Source organism: Sitodiplosis mosellana, unplaced genomic scaffold, assembly GCF_009176505.1.
Source record: "Sitodiplosis mosellana isolate CC-2019 unplaced genomic scaffold, AAFC_SMos_1.0 Smas_scaffold_6226, whole genome shotgun sequence".
Lineage (NCBI taxonomy): Eukaryota > Metazoa > Arthropoda > Insecta > Diptera > Cecidomyiidae > Sitodiplosis > Sitodiplosis mosellana.
The window spans coordinates 10,044,992-10,055,756 of record NW_022601467.1 but is presented as its reverse complement, the minus strand read 5'-3'; the positions used below and the strand labels follow the sequence as shown (position 1 = coordinate 10,055,756).

Sequence of the window (10,765 nt, the reverse complement as noted above, 5' to 3'; positions counted from 1 at the left end):
GCGAGTGATTCGCAACAATTATATCGTCACATTAGAACGCATTGAAAAAACTCTTTGAATTTCACATTTCTTCCGTCTTTCCCATTTTGATTTTTACGCTAAAATGACACACATGTGTACATACACACACATTTTCAGTTTAATAGTTACAGATTTAATATTAATTCAAAAATGAAGCTAGTTCATTCCTTCCTTTCGAACAGACCAAATGATTCATGATATCATTTTCAACTTCTTTACTTTTAGAGTTGGATCATAGGACAAAAATGTCATGTAGTGCGAAATGAATAGTTGGCTGAAAAGAAAACTAAAAATAGGATATAAATACAAATCCAAGAACGCGGAGCGAAGCTCTGTGGTCTTGTTTACTTTTGAAGTTGATAAGATCCCATAGAAAATATTTGAATGAAAAAGTAGAAGAAAAAAAGCATATGCAAGATTACATATGCGTGAACTTTTACGTCACATAACACAGTTTCAGAGATATATCATTTTAAATCATGAATTTATATTAAACATTAATTCATTTCCAAATTGTTCTTCTTTGTTATAATAGATTTGATGATCAAAAATTCGTTCCAAAATTTTTAAATAAAAATTCCCATGATTTGGATATTTTTATCAGAATACAATTTTAATGAAAAATGTACAAATCGAAATAAATAAATCGAATTTGTGTCGGTTTTCATGTGTTCGAAACAATATTTCGTCAAAGCATACACGATTCACAGATGTCACTACCATATAAATCAGCTTAAATATGTTGAAATGGCCCTGATTTAAAAAAAAATCTGAAAAATACTCAAATTCGGATGTTTTCCTGTTTGTAATATTTATATCGACAGTAGTCACTGGTTACTGTAATCACTCTTGAATATTACGTTTTGTTTCTGCTGAAAATATAGCTTATTATTTAGAAATAAATCAATTATGACCAAAAATAGCACATTTTCCGTGTCTTTTTTCGATCATTCTAACCTGTTAATAACTTCAATCTTCTTTATAGCAAGCAAATAAACATATGATGAACAGAGAAAATGCGCGTAAACTCGATCGTCGAATGAACGTTGTGATTATCTCAACTGTTGTTGTACCGATAGAGCGTAGTATTAAATGTATCGTTGAGTTCAGTCACAAAGTAAACAACTTAAAGAGAGTTAAGAAAAATGAAAGTTCAATCTGGTAAATTATTTTTTCTTTGCGATTTTTTTTCTCTTTTTTAATTAATAAAGTGAAATGGGCAAATATTCGATATTTTTTAGTTCTCGGTGATTTGGTGCCATCTGATTTGGGCAGAACTCTTACGCATGAACATTTATCATTAGATTTCCATCACTTTTACTTCGATGCCCCGAAGCATTTGAGGAGCTATGTAACGGATGAAAAGAAAATTTCGCTTGGAAATGTAGGAGTTTTGCGCCAATATCCATACTCAAGTCACTACAATATCCAATTCTGTGACGATGACACCAATGAAAAAGTAATCGAAGATCTGCATCTGTATAAGAAATGGTGTGGAGGCAATTGTACAATTGTCGAAAATACTACGACCGGAATACGACGTGATTTGAAATTTTATCGTAAAGCTGCATTGGAAACTGGAGTGAATGTCGTTGCTGGAACGGGACACTATCTAGAAATGACACAAAAAAGCGGTGAACTATCGCTTACCATTGAGCAAATGTCCGAACTTTACACAAAAGAAATAGTGTCTGGTGTTGATGTGAGTAGCGCTCATGACGGATCCGACATTATCAAATGTGGATTCCTTGGAGAGATTGCCAGTAATTGGCCCATAACTGGTAAATATTTTTATTTTGACCCAGTTTCAAAGAGAGACTATGAAAATAAAAACAAATCCATTCTCTTGTGAATTCCAATTCAGATTTTGAGAAGAGGGCCATTCAAGCATCAGCGGAAGTCAGTGCAACACTTGGATGCGGTGTTACATTCCATCCAGCTCGAGATCCTCGTGCACCGTTCGAAGTCATTCGCTTGTATTTGGAAGCCGGTGGCAAGGCTGATAAATGTATTATGTCACATTTGGACCGTATGTTGACTTTTTTCTAAAAATTGGATCACGATCACGACGTGTAATCATGACGTTTTAGCGCCGTGATAAGATAGATTATTAAAATTATTGCCGCATTGATAACGATTTCATGATTAAAGGTACAATCCATAATAATGACACGTTATTGGAGTTCGCCAAACTCGGTGTTTACAACCAACTCGATTTATTTGGAACGGAATGCTCCTTGTATCAATTCGCCATGCACCTTGATATGCCTTCCGATGCTCAACGCATGGATTCGGTCATTGTACTCGCCAAAGCCGGATATGAAGATCGTATCTTAATGTCCCATGATATCCATACGAAGCACAGACTTGTAAGACTCCGTACATATCAAGTCTTTCGTTTTTATTTCATTTGATTTATTTTCCACAGCTTGGTTTTGGTGGCCATGGATATGCACACATTCTAAACAATGTATTGCCCAAACTCAAACTTAAAGGATTGACTGAAGATCAAATAGAAAAAATCACTGTTACAAATCCAGCTAATTGGATCGCATTCAACATTTGAACATTGTTAACAGAAATATTTAAGCGACACATTTTTTGTCACATTTTAATGTTTTGAGCATCCAATTTTTTAGTCCGAATATTAGAATTTTTTCAACAAAAATATAATTTATAAGGAAATTATTTTGAAAATGAAGAAAATTTAAAACTAATTCGAAATCAAATAATCCGAATAAAATTTAAAACTAAATTGAAATTGCTTGAGTTTAACATTTGATAAAATGATATCGATTTTATTGATTGGAGTTTTGTTTATAAAAAAAATTCATACTGAATTGCATTGAATTACGAGTTATCGTTAAGGTCCAATTCGTTTAATTCATCTTCTAAGCCATCGAGTACTTCTTCGTCAAGGAAGAGATTTTCATTGAATGGTGTTGCATCGACTACGTCACCGGCTGCACCCGCCGCTTCACCTTCGGCTTCTTCAACGGGTTTTTTCAATCGGTCTTCAGTCGCCACAGTTCCAGTACCATCAGCCTAAGCAACAACAACAACAACAACAACAATTATTCATTAACTTTATGCCAAACATTTTTGTTATGAAATTTAATTTTATTCGAAACAAACCTCTTGAGCACCAGCTGCCAGTTCATCCAAATCAAGTTCCTTGTATTCATAAATTTGATCATTATCGTCTTCTTCACGTTCGTAGCTCGCGTAAGCGCCATCATCATCTTCCAAGTCGTTGTCTTTAGCCAATTCCGGATTGAAGCTGAACATTTCACGACCGGAGAAACCGAATTGTTTGCCAGATTTGTAGTCTTTTCGTTTCTGTTCTTCTTCCTTAGCTTGTAAATCTTTCTTTTCTTGGATTTTTCGCTTTTTCCACGCCAAAAATGATTCCAATGTGACTTTTGTCTGCAATTAATTCGAAAAAAGGTTCAATTTTCTGAATGATTTTGATCAACGCCAAAAAAAAATTCGAAATAAAATGCCATACCAAATTGGATCCAAGTGCGTTACGTTCTCTTTCGATTAAATCGACAAGCGAAATGTCTGGTTTCTTTTGTTCATCCATTTTCTTTTTGTCCTTCTTCAAAATGTAGCCTTGTGGCAGTGCATGACGATAGATACATTTTTCACCGTTTGGACATTCCCAGAACCATCCGTATTTCGATTTTTCTACAGCATCCAAAAAAAACTTGCAAATCTACAATGAGAAACAGCGCCAGATTAGGTTTTAAAAAAATCGCTCACATTGAACATAACAAACACGAATTGCGTGATTACTCACAATGTCCGTGGTTGGCATACGCTTCTCTTTGCCATGTTTCTTTTCGACGACCTCTTTCAGTTTTTCATCGTTCCAATTGTCCATGGTATCATTTTCGTCGCCATCTCGCATATCAACATACATGCTTCTCTTTTCGACTTTACGTTCCACGCTCAAGTCATGCGAGAATTTACATTTTTCACCCTTTCCACATTGACCGGCTTTGAAAAAGGCACACACCACTGACTTTGGATCAGTACCTTTTTCGACCTTTTGTGTTTGAACCGGTCTGTAAAGACGAAAATATTGAATAGTGTCAATAAGTGATTGCCCATCAATTCGAATGAAAACACAATTGTTTACCTGAACAAGGCGTTCAATTCCTTTTGCTCTTGCAATTTCTTCTCCTTCTCATCTTTTTTACTGGTTGGAAGCAGTGGATGTTGCCCACCACTTTTCACTTGCTTTTCTACTTGTTGAATGAACTTTTGTGTTTTTGCACCTTTCTTATTTTTCAAACCGAACGTTTTATCCTGAAATAATGCGGTGTTTATTGAGCAAAATGAGTATGTGATTATAAGAAAAACGAAACGTCTCAATCAGATCATTCCTAACCTCAATGATTTTGTCCTTCTTTTTAGCTTCGGTCTTTTTACTTGCACCAGCGGCTGCTTTTTTTGGTGGCATTTTTCGTGGTTTTTTTCTTTCAAAATTAATTCACAAACCTAAACAAATCAACGCCTTTAATTTTACCGCAGAAGAACAAGATTGCGTTCGATTTGTTTAAAAAAAGAAGTTCGAAAATAAGGGAATTCCGTGCGACGTGAACATGCACACAATGCGGTGAGTGACGTTTCATTGGGATGAAATAGATGACAGTAAAAAAATGTGAATTCGCCACACAAGCAATTCGCCGTTGGCAATTTTTCGGCTGAGGCGAAATTGAACGAGCGAATTTTCGAACGCAAATTCAAAACGCACAATTTTTTCCATGATAAATTATTTAATTGATGAATGTATTTGGATTTACAAACAAATATGTACAATTTTGCTTTTTCTTCAATTTTCAATTCATCTCTACACACATACGAATTTCTCTTGAGATTCACTCATATTTATCAAGATTTATTGTAATCGGGAAAAATGGTGGTAAGATTGAAATTCGGTATGGTATTATTATTACTGCCGCTGATATTATTCGTGGTGAGGCTGGTTTTATTGTTGTTTGAGCTGTCGCTATTGCTGTTAAACAAATTATTATTATAGGGTTTTTCAATGGAATTGGTATAGGGCATCCAACTGAAACTATCGTTCCACGCTTGATTCAATGGCAAATTATTTATATTCGTATGAGATGGATAGTGAATGGTTTTCGACGAGCATGCTGATGGATTTCGATTTGTTGAGCTCATTGGTAATTGTGTTGAAATATTCGGCGCTGCACTGCTCGATGACGGGCATGCAAATAATTTTGCGTTCGCCGTTATGGAATCGTTTGTTTTGGCGACGGTTGCGGTAGTGGTGGTGGTGGTAGTTATTTGATGATGCAAAAATGATTGCTGTGTACTCGCTTTTGAATTGTTTCGCACCATTTCATTGAAATGTGATGGTTTGTAGCTGGGTAACGACGCTGGCGCTTGGAAATAATTGGTCGAATCGATCGGATCACATGCACTTTGAGGCTGTTGCTGTTGCGGTTGATGATTGTATGACTGTGGCTGTGTATACTGATACGTATACGTTTGGTTTGATAAATTATTTATGCATGCGCTGGACGCTGCATTATTGCATTCACTATCGAACGTTTGATAGTTTGTGTAGGGGGCAAGAATGTCGTTGGCCGTTGAATTTTCATAGGTTGATGCATAGCCTTGATTGCCCAAAAATTCACTGGACGAATGATAGTTGAGCTTGAGCCGCTTTGGTTGACCGAAAAAATACCCACCAAATAAATCTCTATCACATTCATTGGCCATTATATCACTGCTGCCCACCACATTGCATGCATTTGTAGGAAATTTATTCTCTACCAATTGATTATTGGGCTCTGGTTCATATTTTGAATATAATTTTTGCTTTATCACCGCCGAATTACCGACGCCACTACCACCACCACCACTGCTGCTGCTGCTTATATCCTTCAAAAGCAGTTTGCCCTCGCTTGGAATGTAACAACTATTTTTATTGGCCGTCTGACGCTCTTGATCTAACAGCTGACTAACCGAATGGAAATTATTTGTGATTGGATTCGGTTCATTCATTCGAACTGATTGATGATGGTTTTTAAACGTATGCAGATTTTTATCACTTTTACCACCCTTTCCACTGCGGTCTGGTTGTATATGGTGTTCAGATTTTCGATTTGTCACCACTTTGGATGGACTATATTTCTGATTGTTGTGGTTGTTGCTATTCGTTCGCTGCGACAATTTTTTCGAATCAATGTCAAATTTATTGACGGGCGGATTACAACTGTTCGAAATCGTATTCAATGCCAAATCGCCTTGTAACATTGGCAATGCTGATGATGAAATAAGATTTGTATTGTCCACAGCCATACGGTTGGGTGACCATGCTGATGGTTCCTCGGCCGTCGATGGCATAAAATCTAAATGCAACTCTTGCGTTGGCTTATTTACACTTGATGTCATCCAGTTGACCAGATTTTTGCTCGGTTTCGATGTGGATGGCACTGCATAGTTCTTATTACTTTTTCCAATTGACAACTGAGTTTGATCTTTATTTTCGCCAAATGGAACGGACGGTTTATCTTTCTTTGGATTTGGATTTTTACTCAATGCACTGGTCGATCTCATAATTGGCATATCAAATGAAGAAGAGAATAGTGGATCATGATTCGAAAGCAGCGGTGTGCTGGCGGAAATCGATGAAAAGGTTGGCGTTAATGTGAATGTAAATGGTGTACCTATCGAAGAACAATTCGAAGAGACTGTCGTAAGGCTACCCAATGCGATGGAAGACGATGAAGATAGCATCGGTGGATTATCAAACGCAAAAGGATTAAACGAATTGCAACGATTCAGAGACGCTATTGTTGGTTCAGCAGGGACAACAAACCGATCATTGACCAAATGTTTAGTCGGCGACGATTTCTTCTGCGCTTTATCCATACGATGAACAACCGTTTGATGATCCATTTGCTGTTGTGTTATAGCTTTGGCTGTACTACTTGTTGTATTGGTCATTGTATCGGAGCACTTGGTCAAAGAAAAAGTGAATGGAGTGTCGGCGATGAGAGGTCTTGAATCGATTAGATTCCGCGGTTGTGCCAGCGATGAGATTTGGAAGTTGAAATGGGAGCTTGGATTGATTGGCGTTGAGGCAAGTGTTGCGGCCGATTTTAGTGGTAAGCCCAGTGTGGAAAGACTGACATAAAAGTCGGAGGTATTATCAGTTGAAGTCGGGACATTTTCAAATGTTCTGGACGGTATGTAATTGGTTCTATCACTCAACAAACTGTTCGATTGCATTGTACTGGTCGAACATTCTGGGATGGGTGGCTTTTTCATCACAATATTTGATGGTTTCGCCGATTCAACTCTGCCGCTATGACTAGAACGCATCCTATCAGTACTAAGCAAATTGTTTATATTCAAATTCTTTTGACTCGACTTGGTCCTATTCGCACCAACATTACTTAATACATTTGGTTTGTCATGTTCGTCGGCGGAGGTGACGGAACGATTTTTGTTTGTACAGTACGGGAACTGAGTGCCATTGGAATGGTCTATATTCGTAATATTCTTACTACTGTCCGATACATCATTCAAATCATTTAGAATTGATGAAATACTTTCAAAAAGACTGTGATCTTTCGGTTGATTCGGTTTTTCCTCCAGTCGGAGTAGATTCGTGCCCTCGGAATAGCTGTTGTCTGTTTCAGTTGGTTTTGAACTTGACACAGTCGATACTACCGGAAATGATAGAAGAAATGCAGCAGTTGGCGATAGAGCGTTTGGATTTGACTCATTCGGTGTTTGTGGCAACGGAAAATTGCCGAATATCTCATCGGATAAATCTTTTTCATTCGATATATTTACACTCAAATCCTTTGGCAGCATGAGATGTTCCACCTTTTTCCCAGAATTCATTCCACTGATTGTACCTGCGTTGGTATTTGGATTGATGGTATCACTTATTGTGGCCTTGTTTTGCTCAGTTACCGAACAAACAGGCATAACAGTTGTAGGCTTCGATACTTTTGCCGATTCGGTCTGTACAATATTTGTTGTTTGCACATTTGGTGGATTCGTTTTTCGCTCTTGAACATTTTGCTTCTTTGCCGTGGATTTTTTATCACAGTGTGAACTTGCTTGAGCTTCGTTAGGAGATGCCTTCGGCTTATTCTTGGGTTTTTCCACGGCTTGTTTTTCAGAAATATTTTCATTTGATTTTTCCGCTTTTGTTATTTTGCTGTCTGATGATTGAGCCATATTCAATATCACCGAAACATCAGATGATCTCTTTTCAATCTTTGATTCTGAAGAAAAAAAAATATTTCAATTCATTAATGTTCAAAGGAATTCGACGTTTTAAAGGAGATTTTAAAGTGGAATTAAATCAAACCTTGTATGCTTGATGGTTCTTTCCGTTTCGGTAGATCAATGGACTTTTCCGATTGTAACGATAATTTTTCATTTTGATTATTGAGCAATGGTGTTATTTCGACGAAATTTTTCACAGGTTGTTCATGCATCTTGAACTCTGGTCGTGATGAATCACTGCTCACTGGTATCAGATCGACTGAACCAAACGATTGCACCTCGTTCAGTACTGGCGAAATATTTAGCTGAGTTTTGGGAAGAGACTTTGAATCGGAGCTCTCAGACGAATTGGTAGTTTTCGTGCCATTCAACTCTTTATTTATTTGTACTGGATTTTGAATCACCTCTTTCGGTTTGACATTCGATTTTGTCTGTGGCTGATTTTGGTTGAGTTCATTGGAAGTGGCCGATTTGCTGGCGTCTTTATCACTTTTTTCTTCTTCATCGCTTCGCTCTGCACCATGCACGGATACAATGAAACTAAGGAATTTCGGTTCAACAAAGTGCGGCACTTTAATATTTGACTTTTGCAGTAATTCCACTAAATCGTTATTCTGTGACACAAGCGCCTTGAGACTCGCCTCAAGCTCATCTTGGGTTTCTGTAACGAAAATATAAATTTAGAAAAAAAAATGAATAGAAAAAAAAGAAAGATCGGTACACATACTGAATATAGATTCATTTTGTGTCGATAGCACATCACGTAGCTTTTTTCGCAGATCCTCAATGTAAACAATGGTTTTATGTAGAATTTCAATTTTACTAAAAGTCACTTTCGGTCGATACTCCGGCAGAAGTTTGGCTAGTTTTTCGAATGTGGTGTTCAATCGATCTCGTCTGTCCTTTTCCCATGCACGATTTTGTCTAAAGAACAGAACAATATATACATTTTTCTATCACGAGATTTTTTTTTGTTATGAAATTTTTTCATGGGCAAGTGAAAATATTATAGAAAAAAAACCGTTTCGCACATATGCCGCTGTTCATTTTTCTTTTTTGTCATATTTTTAATGGTTTTGAATGCAAATTGAACATGTTTTACTGTTTGAAATATTAAATAAACAAATAACTTTATAAACACTTTGTTTTGGTTTATCAAATCACTGAAGGAATCATTAATGACGATGACAAGTAAACGAATCTGAAGTTTGCACCAAAACACACAAACATAACCTCACTCGTGTATGACATTTCATTCGTAATTTGAATGGCGGTGGATTTAAAAAAACATACAAATGTCCCCTGCATTTATATTTCTTTTTAAATCTATCCTATTTGAATGCTAATTCTCGCTACCAGTTTCTTCATGTGGCGACACAATAAAAAACAATTTTACTTCTAAACGAATTTTTCATAAAATATGACTTGCCGGTCGATTGCATTATGACTCATTCAATTTAGAATGTTGTAGAAGTAAGCGGTAGAAAGAAACGAAAAGTTTGCATATGTCTTCAGTTTCAGAGGATTTGATTACTTTTTGCTACAGATAAATAAGTTAATATATATGTCAATGAATTTATTCTCAAGAGAATAGTAAAAAGAAAATGCGGACCTTTTTTATATGTAATTTCTTTTATTGACCTTTGTTTTTCAATCAACATTTACTTCTTGATGGCAACATTTCTGTTACTGTTTGTTTTTTCTGTTCGATATACGATGAACGGCGTATATTGTACCACCAACAACAGCTAATACAGCAAGAAACGATACTAAATCAGGCAATGTATCCGCCAAAAGAGCGCATTTGGCGTCATCGGATTTGTATTCCGGTTTTCCTCTAACTTTGCTACTCAACCCTTTTGGAGTTTCAATATCATCAAGTAAGTCAATATTGACAGCATTCAAGACTTTACGTGCAGCAACCGTGCAGTTCAAATGGCCATTTTTTGGTTTCGCAGCATACTTAAAACGCTCATCATATAGTTGTTCGCCGGCTCGCAACATTTTACAATATTCGTCTTCCGTAATTTCGAAAGGTATTGCTTCAGTGTATCTTCTGGTTTTCAAACGTTCATTGACGGTAGATACACCTTCGCAAGCTTTCGTGAAAGCACACAATAGATTTGGTGGGCCGAAGCTAAAATATTCATTTCCGTTTGGAGAATTGAACGCGAGCCAAGTATGAAGAAGTTTTATATCTTCATCAAAATATTCACAATTGTTCAATACTGTTACCGAGTAGCTCATTTTTGATCAACTGTGACAAGTAATTAGAATAAAGTTTAATTTAACTAATTAATGCCATTTATTTATAGAAGAAAAAAAAACTCACCAACGAAATTACCACGTCTTTGATCCATATACTTATTTAAACAAGTGAATTAAAATTCCCGCAAGTGCATGAATTTATACTGTTACATTTGCTGGCAAAATACAACTACTAACACTAATTATCAAG

The 10,765-nt window shown here is 36.4% G+C and overlaps 3 protein-coding genes and 1 long non-coding RNA gene across 4 annotated transcripts; 1 reads left to right on the top strand and 3 right to left on the bottom strand.

Moving 5' to 3' along the window:
* The first annotated feature begins 1,024 nt into the window (after positions 1 to 1,024).
* On the top strand, positions 1,025 to 2,782 carry LOC129579236 (phosphotriesterase-related protein). Its single transcript, XM_055469094.1, has 5 exons — positions 1,025 to 1,182; positions 1,263 to 1,802; positions 1,886 to 2,050; positions 2,173 to 2,390; positions 2,450 to 2,782. The coding sequence occupies exons 1-5, from the start codon at positions 1,167 to 1,169 to the stop codon at positions 2,585 to 2,587; spliced, it is 1,077 nt and encodes a 358-aa protein (XP_055325069.1). The 5' UTR covers positions 1,025 to 1,166; the 3' UTR covers positions 2,588 to 2,782.
* Positions 2,783 to 2,791: 9 nt separating this feature from the next.
* Positions 2,792 to 4,702, bottom strand: LOC129579235 (zinc finger CCCH domain-containing protein 15 homolog). The gene is made up of 6 exons (XM_055469093.1): positions 4,418 to 4,702; positions 4,166 to 4,335; positions 3,824 to 4,091; positions 3,530 to 3,739; positions 3,157 to 3,447; positions 2,792 to 3,066 (listed from the first exon to the last, which is right to left on the bottom strand). Exons 1-6 carry the CDS (start codon positions 4,487 to 4,489, stop codon positions 2,872 to 2,874), a joined length of 1,206 nt encoding a protein of 401 aa, XP_055325068.1. The 5' UTR covers positions 4,490 to 4,702; the 3' UTR covers positions 2,792 to 2,871.
* An 83-nt stretch (positions 4,703 to 4,785) lies between these two features.
* LOC129579234 (mucin-3A-like) lies at positions 4,786 to 9,525 on the bottom strand. Its single transcript, XM_055469092.1, has 4 exons — positions 9,339 to 9,525; positions 9,035 to 9,231; positions 8,390 to 8,968; positions 4,786 to 8,303 (listed from the first exon to the last, which is right to left on the bottom strand). Exons 1-4 carry the CDS (start codon positions 9,368 to 9,370, stop codon positions 4,921 to 4,923), a joined length of 4,191 nt encoding a protein of 1,396 aa, XP_055325067.1. The 5' UTR covers positions 9,371 to 9,525; the 3' UTR covers positions 4,786 to 4,920.
* A 395-nt stretch (positions 9,526 to 9,920) lies between these two features.
* LOC129579233 (uncharacterized) lies at positions 9,921 to 10,690 on the bottom strand. Its single transcript, XR_008689210.1, has 2 exons — positions 10,640 to 10,690; positions 9,921 to 10,564 (listed from the first exon to the last, which is right to left on the bottom strand). It is a non-coding gene; the product is annotated as an uncharacterized LOC129579233 (long non-coding RNA).
* Between the last annotated feature and the right edge of the window lie 75 nt (positions 10,691 to 10,765).